At 41.8% G+C, this 14366-nt stretch overlaps 1 protein-coding gene across 1 annotated transcript; it reads right to left on the reverse strand.

Annotated features, from left to right (window-relative positions):
- Positions 1-2355: 2355 nt before the first annotated feature.
- LOC102192825 (homeobox protein unc-4 homolog) lies at positions 2356-7513 on the reverse strand. The gene is made up of 3 exons (XM_005744587.1): positions 6967-7513; positions 6124-6299; positions 2356-3887 (listed from the first exon to the last, which is right to left on the reverse strand). Exons 1-3 carry the CDS (start codon positions 7229-7231, stop codon positions 2727-2729), a joined length of 1602 nt encoding a protein of 533 aa, XP_005744644.1. The 5' UTR covers positions 7232-7513; the 3' UTR covers positions 2356-2726.
- Positions 7514-14366: the final 6853 nt, after the last annotated feature.

A 14366-nucleotide genomic window follows, 5' to 3' on the forward strand; every position in this document is an offset into this window, starting at 1 on the left:
ATAGATAGATAGATAGATAGATAGATAGATAGATAGATAGATAGATAGATAGATAGATAGATAGATAGATAGATAGATAGATAGATAGATAGGGACTTTGCAAACTTTTCACAAAAAGTGGGAAATCACGCAAAAATCGACTAATACATGGGAGCTGAATGGAGGTCCATGTCTGATTCCCGCTGTGCCTTGTTACATTGTTACGTCTGCAAATAAAGGTTAAGATCATCACTTCCAAAATGTATTAAGGCCAGGCACTTCGAGACGCTTTGGTTCGTTTATTTGTGGCTCTCAAAGCTGCTCGTGAGGAGGCACGTGTGTTGGCCTGGGTTATTGTGAACGCCTGTTTTCTACCCATAGGTTTATAGGTTTAATCTATTTTTCAGTTTATTCCTTTAATTATTTGGGAAGAGGGGAGGGGTCCAATTTTATAGTCTACCAAAGACTCATTTGTGGTTCGTTATGTCTTGCAGCACAGTTTCCACACACACACAAGGCCCTGCTGAAGGGAGATCAGACCTATATTTTCTAATTAATCGCTCTCTCGAAACTAACCGATTATAATAAAGCGGTTTCACCCGCCAAATAAAAAAAAAGAAAAGAAAAAGAGAGAGAGAGAGAGTATAAAAGTCGGAATTTCACACAGCGCACGCGGAATGAACAATTTAATGTGATTGTTTCGGTCGAAGGGGACGTTTCCCGAGGCCTTATGGGAAAATAATGTCCTTATGAATTAAATAATAGGGTTATTACTTTCATTGATTTTAGCTGTCTGGGAATTTAGTGTTCGGCTTCGGTCTTAACCCATCCTCCTCCTCCTGCTGTTTCTTCCACTCTCGCTCCCCTCCTCGTCCTCTTGTCTAATTATTTTCCTGTAAAGCCCCCCCTCCCCACCATCACCGCCAGCTTCCTGCCGCGCAAATAGCAGAGTCACCGAGCGAAAATTATGTAAATATTATTAAAGGGACTCAGGCACGGAAATTCATTTTAGGTCGGCGCAGCAAAGTAAAGCTCCGTCCCTCGGATCCTCCTCAATTTATTTGCAAATAAAGGCGAGGTGACCGGGAGGGATCAGGGATATTTAGCCGGGCTGTCAACACGGCTCCTCTGCGCACTGCGCTCCGGAATTGATGGTTTTAATAATTGGGATTTCAGTTTCCAGGGAATTGGTGGCGTTTACACTTCATAAGCTAAACACACTCTTTTCTAAACGGGGCGCACGCCCAGTGAGCGCGAGCGGGCACACACCTGGCACATTTTTATGGAGGGGTGGCGGTGGTGGGGTCTTCTAAATATCTTTAATACGCCCATTCTTCACTTTCCTTCACTTTTTCTTTCTGCTCAGACAACAATTGGTCAAAAAAAAAATTATTAATGCAAGCCCCGCACATCACTCGCCTCCCCTCTCTCTCCTCTCTCTCCCCTCTCCTATATCTTTATCTGTCTCCCCTCCAGGGACTCGCGGTCCTATTAGAACAAATGACGAGGGGCCCGGGCGCTTTTGTAAAAAGGAGCAGGCAGGCGGGCGCGCGCCTGTCCTATTATGTGCGACACATGATCAATAGGGCGATAACGCTGCAACATCAATATAAGCGACAGAACAATGAGGGATATCATCGAACATCTATCTTAATATAGCCGACTACAAGGGCCGTCTGACAACCGCGGCAGCTCATGAAAATTCCGCCCCACGAATCTACCACCATCTCCTCCTCCTCCTAGCGCTCAATAGACTATGCGCTCTCATGCACACACGGGCACACGCACGCACACATTCGCGGTGCAGCTGGCGCGGCTATTATTTTCCCATTTCAATTTGACACCCCTGCCTTTCATGCTAATTCTATTATTGTAGGAAGTTTATGTGATTCCGTATCACTAGAAATCGGTAATGTCTAATAACCCTTTGGGCTGAAAGAAGGGGGCGGCGGCGGCGGTGGGGGAAACTGCCTCGAGACCCGCGGCAGCCAGTGGGAAAATAATTACTTTCATATCAAAACTCAGCAGGAGGCGCAGGGTCCTATAGCCCGCGGCCACTAACCTCATTCCAGCTCGGCCTTTCAAATGAATAAATTTGTTAAAGCAATAAATACAAACAGCCAGACGGACTTGAGCCCCAGCTCCGGCTCACTACTCAGAGAGGGGGGGGAAATGGGGGATTTATCTGCTGTAACACGACAAAACTCCAGCCGCCATGATCCGAGGTTCTGCCACACAGCAGCACTCCCCTACACCCGAATCTCACCTTCTTCCCCTCACCTGCTCCTCCCTTTTCAATATGGCCCTGGAAAGACAGCGATTCAATTTAAACAATAACTTTATTTATCAAAATGTTTACATATAAATATCATTTTCTCGTTTTTTGTTGGTTTTTTTTTTACAATATCTGAGGATTTTTGTTGTGTGTAAGATGTTTATTGTAGCCTAGTTTTTGTTACAAGTTGTTCACCAAAAAAAGGGAAGAAAACAAAAGAATAAAAGGAGAGAAAAAAAAAAGAAAGAACCTGCTTCTAAAGGTGTTTGAAGCCTGAAGCCCAAATATAAGGACAGCCACAGCTTTGAGGGGGGGCCATCTGGATTGATCACACCTTCTGATTCAAAAATAGATGAGGATTAAGTCTCCTGATTCCTGATATGTTTTAGAGCATCTCAGCAGAGCTTTGGGAATGTTTGAATAGTCTGAGCGGTGTTCCTGGTCCTTTGTTTATGTTTGCTCCTTGAAAGTGTTAGTCCATATCGACATCCTCTCCATCTGTTCCGGGTGTTTCTTGACAGTCTGTGTTTGCCTTGAGACACTCGGAGAGGTCTGGAGACGCTTGCTCCTCTCTTGCACCCTTCTCTTTTGCACACAGCTCAGCAGATTGGCAGCCATTGGTCGCCGCCTCCAATTGAACTCTGGGACTCCTCTCCTCGCCGCTGTCGCTGGACTGCGTAGAGCTCAGCCTGACCCGAGCTGTCTGAGTTGAACTGTTTTGTGGAGAAGAAACGGGGAATCTTCCATCCCCGCAGTCACCACCACAGTCCTCCACGTCGGCTCCATCCGCTCTGCTGCTAACGTGATTGTGGTGATGCTGCGTGTCGTGCTGTATATGATCCGAGTTCAGCGGCTTGGTGATGCTGCCAAAGCTGCAGAGGTCAGAGGAAGCGGGGCTCCCTTCACTTGGCACACACCTCTGTCCCAGGCTGAGCCTGTTAATGCTGTCCTGACATGGTGTGGCCTTCAGGGCCGCTTGGGGCACTAGAAAACCCAAAGGCTGATGGGTAACTGGGTAAAGCAAGAAGTGACCTTTTCCCACCAGTGTCCTCTGATTAGGCAGCGAGGGGAAGTCCAGCTGAGATTTCCGTCGAGGCATGGTGTCAGAGAGGAGGCTCTCCACACTGAAAGGGTTTCGTTTCTGCAGGGCGGAGGACCTTGGGCCTCCAGGGCTGGAGCTGTGCGTGCTGCCTGGTGAAACCTGCTCCGAGTCTGCTGTTGTTCTTTGGTTTTGGTGGTTTTGTAGTTGGCTGAAGTCGTGCCGCGTTTGGTCACAGCTGGATTCAGTTTGGTGTCCTCCCGTACTCTTCGATGCTGGCAGTTCTATATGAAGAGTAAGGTTAGAAGACTGCTGCTCGCTGTCAGTGAACTGGGAGACCCCGCTGTCGCTCTCTGAACCGCCGGGTGTGTGGAAGCTGTCACCTGCGAGGAGTTTATTCTGGGACTTGAGCAGCTTCCTCTCCTGTTTCCTCTTCTTCTTCTCCTCCCGCTCGCGCTCCCTTCGTGCTATCTCCTCCGGGTCCATGGGCTCGCCGCTGCAGGTGGTCGGGTGGGAGTTGTGAGCAGGTCGGCCCGGCCCTTTCTTTGTGTTCTCCTTTTTTCTCCATTTAGCGCGTCGGTTTTGGAACCAAACCTATGCACATGTACACACAAATATACACATGAAAATACATGCACAGGTGGAACACTAGCACACAAGGTGGATTTTGCAGGAGAATGGTCTTTTTTTCACAACAACATATAACAAAAAGGACTTTTAAGAAAATGTCATTTTATACATCCTGTTGCTTTGGTGAATGTTGACAGAATTAAACTGAATTTTGTTTTAATAGTTTATCAAATATTAAAGTTTCTTTTTAGGCGAATCTCCCAAAAATGCTGAGAGAATTTGCTCCTTTTCCCTTATAATTTTTTTTACCTGCTGTTGTTACAGAAATACTCATCCAAGACTCAATTTGCATTTTTATCAATTTGCTAACATATGACAGCCTATCAGAAAATAAATACAATCCACGTATCTGTTAAATAACCATGTAAATAGGGAATTACAGAATATCTTAAATTAACATGGATACCTCTAATCAAAAATATCTTCTGAATTCAGAAAGATTCCCTTTCTAACAAGCATCGGAGGAAAAAAAGAATAAACTCTGTATTAATTTTTAAGGATTCATATTTTTCTTCTTTTTTTTAATTATCCCAGCCATAAAAACCATTACATGACTTCACTGAGTGGGGCTGCATTAGACAAAAGGTTTTTTAAATAGAGTGTCTGACAGCCTTATGGCAACAGCAGACCTCTCGTCTGCCAGGATAAACTGATAAAGCAGTGTCTGACCAGAAGGTAAGCACAAAACCAAAAACTGCCTGTAAATTCACCCAAATCCCACAAAGCCTCGAAACAAGTGAAATCACTGCTTTCGTTCTCCGTGTTTCTTTGTTTACTGCAGCTTTACACATGTGCGCAGCACATTAGGTTAATAGGTCACAGCGGTGGAACCTGCAGATGCGCAGATGTGCAGGTGTTAATTACGAATGAGCGTGTGTGATGAGCACCTCCGTCGATTACATTTGACTGCACACTGGCTTAAATCGGCCATATCCCGTCCGCTTCTGTGGGTCGGAGGGACTGGCACTTGCACGGCAATCCCTGGCTCTCCTCCCTTCGCAGCGAGCCAAGAAAGGGAGCCTCCCCCGCCCAGGAGCGCTCCACGCCCGGCCTCTGGGCGCGCTCGTGCCCGCGTGTTCGGCACTGATAAGGTCTGGAGTGGTAAAAAGATCCGAGAATATTGCATAATAAGGAGGCGAGACCAGCATCGCGCGCGACAAAGGCGCTTCTTATGAATTGTTAATGTTGGTTATATCTTTCCCCCGCAAACCTGCTGATAAAGGAGCGTTAAGAAGCTTGAGGGAACAATAATCTGCGGTTTAGGAGCGAAATCCCCAAAACAACATCAACGGAGAGCTGTGCTTCGTTGCCGCTTTCACTCATACAGCCATGTGAGAGCTATACATGGCAAATATACATGAACAGCCTCTACGGTAAATTATACAGAATATTATTTTAAAACGAACACAGCGAATTAATTACAAGCAACAAACTAGATCACGTATTAAGTTATTATTATTATTGTTGCTGTTATTATAATTAAGTCAAATTAAACCACCAATTTAACAAGTGATGATCCAGATCCTCAAAAAATAAACATTTACCTTAAAGTATTTTTATATTATATGAATGTTGTTAATAAGGTTTTATTATTGTTATTATTATGATCAGATATACTGTAAAATCAATCGTTTTATTAATAGCTCACCAGTATTCATTACTGTTGCATTTAATAGTACTACTACTAATAATAATAGCCTAAAAGTTTTAATAAAAATGCAATAACTCAGCTTTTAAATATATATAGTTAAACTAAAATCTAATAACTGTAAATTGTTTACAAACTGACATGAGACTCTTTGTATAATAATAATAATAATAATAATAATAATAGCTTGGGTGTTAAAACAAAAAATGAAAGGCGAAGGAAGAATTCTATTAACTATATCCCCCCTTGGTTTGCTCAGTAAATAGCCATGTTTTTTATTAACCCATAAATCAATAGGTTGCCTACATGCATAATTCAAAGGAGACTCTTTATTGACGCTTTGATAACTGGCAAACAGCTACCTGAATATTGGCCAGGCTAAGCCTCCACGGACCATGACAAAACTATATTGTTGTAGAGAAAATTCAGAGAAGCAGCAAAATAAATCTGGGGTCTGGTGTTGGGCTACGTCCATCTCGAGGGTAGAAAAAAGAAATAAAAATGCTCCTGAGTGTGCCCAAATCTTGTGTCTAATTTGCTGTGTGCCTTTACCTGAACCCGTGACTCCACGAGGTCAAGCCTGAGCGCGAGCGCCTCCCGCATGAACACATCCGGATAGTGACTCTCGTTGAAAGCCTTCTCGAGCTCCTCCAGCTGCCACCCGGTGAAATTCGTCCTCGTGCGCCTCCGTTTACAACCGGGACTGTCCTTATCCGGGTCCCCAGAATCTGAAGACGTGTAAGTATGTGTGTGCATGTGTGTGTTTAAGTGTGTAGAAGTGTGTGTATGTGAGCGCACGTGTGAGTGAGGGAGAGAGAGAGAGACGTTCATGCTACGAGGTTCAAGTTAGCTTGTACATTTAAACCAGTTTGTTGTAAAACTGACAACTATCACTTTTCTTTTTGCTGTTCGACATAAACCACGTCCCGATAAATACACAAATAATTAATGCTTGATTTTATTTGATATAAGAGACAATTTTCTGTTCATTAGGCCTTCAACGTTTAATTTTGGCCAAATGAATTAGCACCCTGCAATGACAAGTTTTTTATCTTAGCCTCTTCTGTAGCCTTTACCGCAAATTTACTAAAACTCTGTTTCGTCTTCTTCTTCTCCTTCTCCTTTAAAAAAACAAACAAAAAAAAAACAACCTAGGTTAAAAACTTTTAAAGACTATGTTTGTTCTGTAGGCTGATTTTCCTGTAAAACCTCGCCCCCAGAATCATAAAAAGTGGCATATTTCCACTAAAAATGTTTCAATGTAGCGAGAAAAGCCCAGGAAACTTTGGTTTACCCCACTTCCTAGTACAGTACACTGTTTTCATGCACCTCTGTGTGCCTCATAAGGCAGTAAAAAAAAAAATTAAAAAAACAAAAAACAATAGCCCAGCCTACCTGAGAGTTTGAACTGCTGACTGTCGGAGGAGAGCAGCGAGTTAGAGCTGACCACCGAGGCCGAGCAGGAGCCGTTAAGTAATCCGTCTATAGAGAAGGGCACGGCGGCCGCGGACTGCAGCTGGTGTCCGCTCGCAAGCTCGTAGACATGCTGGTGATGGTGGTGGTGGTGGTGATGGGGGCCGAGCGCGTACGGGAAACCCACCAACCCGCCCAAGGAGCCTCCGAACTGGGCGTGAGGATGCTCGAGTACACGGCTGTCCATGCTCGCCCGGGCTGCGGCGGGGCCGAAGTGAAGATGCAGAGGGAGGCAGTGTGGCTGAACATGCAGTCAAAACAAAAAGTCGGGCAGAGGAGGAAGAAGCGGCGAAGAGGAACCGGAGGAGGAGATACGAAGGCGGAGGTGGGGAGGGGGGGAGAGAAGGGATCCCAGGCAGACAGCCGTCTCCCACGGCCACGGTGCGGTCTGTAGTGAAACGGCGGAGACCAGGCTAGGGGAGGTATTTCACGTTTACGGTCCAGCCGATATGTCAACCCTGCTCCCTCTCTCCGCGAGCCAGCTCATTAGGACTCCTCCATCTGCTCGCGGGACCAATAAGAAACGTTAATCGCCACGTGACGTCAGAGACGCGGTTAATGGAGTAGGCTAAAGGAAGCAAAGCAAAAAGGGAGGAGAAAGAGAGAGACAGCGAGAGAGAGAGAGAGAGAGCTTTCCCCCCTTTCAGATCGATCGCTAATTACACCTGGCACGGTCCTTTAATTCAGCCCTGTCAAAACAATGAGGACGAGGCTAAGCTGCCGTGTGGAAATAGCTAAGTGATTGAAAGAGCAACTCCATGAAATCCCCAGGAATAAACCTTGCATTTTTTTTTCTAGAAATAAACATTTTTTTAATTTTAACTTTTAACGCAATAACCATGCTCCCTCTTTCCCCTCACTCTCACTTCAATTGCGCGATCGTGCATGTGTGCGCGCTCCCGTATGGTGTGTAAGTGTCTTTTACGGGGCATTCGGGTGCAGATTGATCCAATAACAGCGCCTTTATTATCAGCCTCCCCGCCTTTTCCTGAGCTGTCACATTGCATTTTAAAGTACAAGCCTCTCTCCATCTCTGTAACCGCCCCCCCCCCCCCCCCCCCCCCCCCCCACACACACACACACACACACCACACACACACACATACACACATCACCGAGCCATCCATGACCGAGGTGTTGGTCGACTATTCATTATTTCGATTTTTTACCTCACAGCTTACACTCGTGTTTAGCTGTAAAGTGGATTGTAGCCTACACGACGTGATGTTTCCAAGAATCCAATACAGTAAGTAGTCTCCGTTCAGCCTTAACTGAGCGTGCTAGGATAAAATGCTTTTCTGAGTTAGGCCATGAAGCTTTATTAGCTTTTCTGGAGATTTTTCTTTCTTTCTTTCTTTTTTAAATGATATCACATGACATTCACCTGATGATAGGTGTTTGTCCAGCAGTGAGACTTAGTCCACAGATGTTCACGTAGGTAATCAATAATTCCTGTAGTCTTCAAAGCTAATTTTTAAAGTTTGCTTGTCATTCTTGAAATGGTGACTAGTGAAATTTTACCTCACCATCTAGTTGTTCTGGAGCTTCCTACCGTATCACATGGAATTAAGTAAACTTCAGCTCTTGGATAATGTGAGATGATCAAAACCCATAAAATTTCAGTGAATTTTGAGAGAAGGGATCCCAGGCAGGCAGCCTGGGTTGTTTTTTTCTTTTCAGAAATGAACTTCTTATGGCTATTGTTGAAAAATAAACAAAGTATAGAACTTTAAATGCAAAAGGTATTCCAGCATTTTGTTCTCTAAAGGAAAAGTAATACTTACACCAATATATTAAAAACTTACACCAATATACTTACACCAATATATTAAAAAAAAGTAGACCTCTCTACTAAAGTTACACTGTAGTTTTTTTTTAAAAGTTAAACTTTATTACATTGTATGAAAGAGTATCTACTGAAGATCTGTCCTGTCTTTCTCCAGTCATCATCAAACATTGATGGCAAATAGCTGCCCCTCCCTGAGCTTTAAGCCTGTTAAAAGGGAGTTTTCCTGCCCACTGTCGCCAGATGCTTGCTCATAGGGGGGTTGCTGGGGTTTTCTCTGTATTACTGTAGGGTCTATACTTTTCAATTTAAAGCACCTTGAGGTAACTGTTATAATTTGGTGCCATATAAATAAAATGTAATTTCATAAACTGTTTTAATACTGCTCAAATATGGAAAAGTTCTACATTTTTAAATTCTACTCAAGTAAAAGCAAAAAGAGGAATGTTTAGCTCCATTTACATTTGCTGTAATTTTTCAACGACTGACAAATATGTTGATTTGAACAGCACCTGTAAAAACAGATCCCCTCTGTACTTACCACAAAATTGTATATAACTGTAGGTCAGTTAATGCAAGATTTAATTTATTATTTTACACTCTGGCTTATTCTAAGTCCTGAGCTGTGTGTGCTTTCATACTTCATGTCTTATATATTCCTAATTTGAGAACAGGCTTACTAATTATATCAACAATGTTCATATGGATAGACGTCATGTGTCTATGTTTAAAGGAAATAAACTACATTGTAGACACAAAGCCTCTGGCATAGTGGCTAACATACAGCAATAGAAAAACACAAACATAGTAGGTTTAGTTGGCCCTGACTGTTAATTTGGCCATTATATTTGGTCAACTAAACTTTAAAAAACCATGCAACAACCAGTACTCTGTGTAGCTTCTTCGTCAGAACAGACATCAGAATTTTTCTGACTCTAATAAAGAAATGCTGTTTGTAATAAAAAGGGAGGAAAAGAGTAAGCAAGGTTTACTAAAAGAGTCTTTATGTTTAAGTAATTCATGCTGATGGGTCCAAATGTTCAGATCATCGCCCTGACAGATGTTTTTTTCACAGACAGGTGGACAGACATTTCTGAACTCTCAGGAAGATTTTTAAAAAAAAAACATTTACTTAGAAATCTGATAATCTGGTAGAAAATGCTGCTGCTCTTCCATTTAGTGTGTGCGCTCATGTTAAGAAAAATGCTGCCGAAAAGAACATTTAAAGTATTGTTTTTTAGTTTTGACAGATACAGCAAACAATTTTAATATCAAAGCATGACATTTCACTTTGTTTAAAGGGTTTTTGACTTGAACAGTCCTAATTTACAGTCCTTGTTGAATCAGCCCATCATATTGCTTGACACACAATAACCCACAACCCATCTTCTTTATTTATTTATTATTTACATAACTTCCCAGCCCAGCAGCAACCCCAAAATGGAAAGTGGAAAAAAACGTAAAACGATTGATAACCCTCCTTTGAAACTGCTTGGGACAAGGCAGCCAGTTTCAAAATACTTGGCAGGTGACTGGCTGAATCCATCTGTCTATTATCATTCAACTCAGGCTAATGAGCACAACCAAATAATCTAATTAGTGAAAGTTTGTAATAGACACACCCGGCCCCCAACACCCTAAAAGAAATGGAACCAAGCAAAAAAGATAGCATTAAACTAAAGTGTTGTTAGGAACATAAATTGTTGGACAAAGAGACATTGTTTTTCTCCCTCTGTACACCATCACAGTCAATTTAAGCTCAAACAATCAATATGTGATTGAAGTGCAGACCATAATTTAAGTTTAACAACATTTAGCCATTAATTGGTTCAGAACTACAGCCATTTGTGCACACAGTCCATCAATTTCAGATGCTCAAAAGTAATTGGACAAACTAAGATAATTTTAAATGTAAGGATTATTTTTAATATTTGCATGACAAACCTTTGCAGTCAATGACTGCCTGAAGTTTGGAACCAACAACCATCACCAAATGCTGTGAGGTGCTCGGCCTTTACTGCAGCCACTTTCAGTTGCTGCCCACTTGTGGGTCTCTCTGCCTTCAAGTTTGTATCAAAAAAAATTCAAAACATGATATATTGGGTTGTGGCTAACTTGGCTGTTGAGAGACTGTTCGGTTATTTTCCAGTATGCTGTTGGTCATTATGCATTTTTACTGTAAAGCACTGTCCAATCAGTTTTGCTGTTTTTAGCTGAATCTGAGCAGATGTATAGCCCTGTATACATCACAGTTCATCCTGCTACTTCTGTGAGCAGTCACATCATCAATAAACACTAGTGACCTGCTTATACTGGCAGCCATACATGACCATACCATAACATCGTCTCCACCATGTGTGACAGATAATGTGTCCCATCTGGCCTTCGTGTTCTTGAGTAAAATGGGCAGTTTGTACCTTGTTGTAAACTGTATTTTCATTTATTAAGGCATCCCTTTACTGTAAACCTTGACAGTGATACGCTCACCCCCTCCTTGACTTGGTTAGATTGTGTTTGTTTTTTGTTGTTTTTGTTAACCATGGAAATAATTCTGTGATCATGCACTCAGTTGCCTTCTGTGATTTTTTGTTGCTGAGCTGGCCAGTGCATTAATTAGTTTTAACAACGGACCAGATTGCTGATTTGACCAAACCTAAAGTTTTTGCTGTCCCTCTGGCAGGTTCATTTTGTTTTTGTATTTTTCAGCCTAACCCTCATTTGCACTGGCATCTATTTGGACCTTTAAAATTCTAGTGAAAAGATTCAAAATGCAAATGCAACACTTATCAGTCAACTGTCCAGTTGAGCTCATTTCGAGCACCTGGAAATGGGAAACTGTGTACAAAATGGCTGTAATACCTAAACAAATTAAAAAAATTCTGTGGTAAAGACGTAAAGCTAACCGAAACATATCTTTGTCCAGTAAATGATAGAGCTAACTGTAAATGCCTGAAATGAGAATGTGCTGTTATGTAACACAATTCTAATGATATGTGTTTTATCAGTGGCATATTGGAAAATTGATAAGGTCAATTTAAATATCCATACATTATTAAGCTAGCTTTTGTATTTTCATTGTACCTTCCTTTTTTTTTTTTGGAAACTGGTGACTCTTTACTTTTTGGTCAAAACCACAACAAGAATAAGCGCATAACTTGAAGTGTGGTACAATGAATTATGAGGTCATTTTGCAAGAATCCAGCATCCTTGTGATGCAATTGATTAAAATAGGAAGTATGCACATGTTTTGAGAACAGACTCTTGTCAGACTTCAGGATCATGTTTGTGGTTTCATGCTAACATGCTTAAATGTTTAGCACAGCAAACGTTGCTCCATGCTGGATCATCTTCATTTGCCGTATTAGTAGTACAAACTAAACCTTGGGATGTGGGAATGGCATTCATTTTGTTGAAATTAGATTAAAAACATAGCAAAATAATAGAAATATGACTGATGGAGAGAACAGTAAGTAAGATGTTCAAAGATGCAAAAATTGACCTGTGAGATGACATGAATTTCATGGTAATCCACCCATAAATTTTCAAGATGTTTCAAATCATCACAGCTCTAAGCAGGAAAAAAATTGATATATATAAATATATATCACATTGCAGATGATGATTGATATATATATATATATATATATATGTATCTAACGCCCTTAAATTGACAAAGTGAGGCTCAATCGTTTTTACACCCAACTTGCATCTTTTTTCCATTTATTTACTGGAAGCAAGATATAGCCTTTTCCAGTGACCAGCAACACCATTTCAATAGCAACCAAACAGACTGAAGCAGTCTCTGGTGTCTCAGGTTAAGAAAAAAAGAGGCAAGATGACTGCAATTAAAATTTCAAGTTATCCCATCAAGTTAAGGGTCTAGCCAAATGCGAGGGGAAATGGTGCTCAAATTGATGTGTGCGTTGGAAAATGGGAAATGAAAGGTGTTGAAATTTACAATCATAGCACAGGCCAGGAGCAACTGGGTGTCCAGGTGGACATCTTCGAGGAAGTGATGGAGGGAGAGGGAGAGAGAGAGCAAGATTATACATATAAATTGTAAACGGTGTCGCAGGGGCCAAATCTTGCCCACGGCGGTGACTGCTTCATTTTGTGTTAAATTTCTTGACAGAAAGCCACCCGCGTGCTGGTGAATACTGAATGGTAATCAGAGCTGGTTGAATAAGTGGCTCCCCCTCCCGCTTCCATTACTGTGAATTAATTCGACTTTATTTATCCAATTTCTGGAGCTGACAGAATGTTAATTTGAGTTGAGATTTCTCTCTGCTGTTCTGCCTGTGACCCGTAGCCCTGGGATTGGCGTGTTGTAATAACCTGAATCTTTCACCAGAAGCTCCGATAATTGTTACCTTATTAGCATGTAAATTGTTTAATTAATATTATTATGAAGAACCATATAATCCCTCCGTTACTTGACCCCGAGTCCACACACGAGCAGGCTTTCTGCATTTCAATGTCTAGGTTTTAAATGGACTCTTTAATGTTGGCTGGTCGTCGGGCTCTTATAAACCCCTCTTTCCTCAATCTTAGTGCAACTTTGAACAGCTTGAGAGGCCCTTTTCATCTCCCTCACTTCTCTATCTCTTGCTTTTGCTCTATTTCCTTTTTATTTCTGTGCTGTTCTTTCTGATATGTATTTATTTTCCTGCTGCCATTTTTGAACATCAAAATCCAATGCCTTCTTGTCATTTGCTTATAAAAGGTTTTTTTTTTCTGAAAGCTCCCCCTCCCCATCCAAACCCTCCCCTGTTCTTTCCCAGTGGCTGTGTGAGCCAAACACATGCAGTGCTCGATGAAAAGCAGCCCTTGACATGAGGTCCTCAGAGACTGCAGCATTTAAATTCCCTTTTCTTCCCTCCTCCTCCTCTTTTTGCTGGGCACGAGTGACATTGTCAGATGCTAGCTTTAATTAACTTGATAATAAGATGGGCAACTCACATGCAGGCCAGGGTTCGGCTTGCCTTGCCTCTAGCCCTCCTCCCTTCTCTCATCTCTCTTTGCAGGCCACGCCACTAAATCCACACTTACGCAAGGAAAAGCCTATGAAAAAAAGTGACAAAAATATTTTTGATTTGATTTCAAAATACACTTCAGCCTCGGGACTGTTAGAGGGAATTCCCCCTCCTGAAATCAGATGTTTTCTGGATAAACTACAATTAAAGCCATGGCCACGTTACTACTGTCCAACCATCATAACATACAACATCAAGCTGAGTGTATTTATTATGGTACAAGGTATCAGCATTATCAACTGAAGACAAAAATATATTTGCCCTAAAATCCTCAAACAGATGACATTTAATGACATAAAATGAGATCAGTTTTGTGGAAAAAGTACCTCGGGATGGTTATTTGGTGTAAAAATGTACCAAATCTACCAAACAAATGTGGCACTACCTCCTGTGGTAACCCCCTTAAAACTAAGGTAGCAGCAGAAAGAAGCTGCTTTTTAAAGAACCTCATGTTTGAGTAAAAATTCTGTAAATTTTCCAGTCTGTTGATAGTAATTGCTAAA

This window comes from Pundamilia nyererei, unplaced genomic scaffold, assembly GCF_000239375.1.
Source record: "Pundamilia nyererei isolate P.nyererei 1_Seehausen unplaced genomic scaffold, PunNye1.0 scaffold00145, whole genome shotgun sequence".
In the NCBI taxonomy this organism is placed as follows: domain Eukaryota; kingdom Metazoa; phylum Chordata; class Actinopteri; order Cichliformes; family Cichlidae; genus Pundamilia; species Pundamilia nyererei.

Bases quoted from the DNA above. Each gene is read 5' to 3' on its own strand.
- LOC102192825 (XM_005744587.1), bottom strand. From the start codon at position 7,231: ATGGACAGCCGTGTACTCGAGCATCCTCACGCCCAGTTCGGAGGCTCC. The intron at 6,300-6,966 runs GTAGGCTGGGCT...ACACGTCTTCAG, and splicing joins TCAGCAGTTCAAACTCTCAG to ATTCTGGGGACCCGGATAAG. The intron at 3,888-6,123 runs GTAAAGGCACAC...ACATGTGCATAG, and splicing joins TCGTGGAGTCACGGGTTCAG to GTTTGGTTCCAAAACCGACG.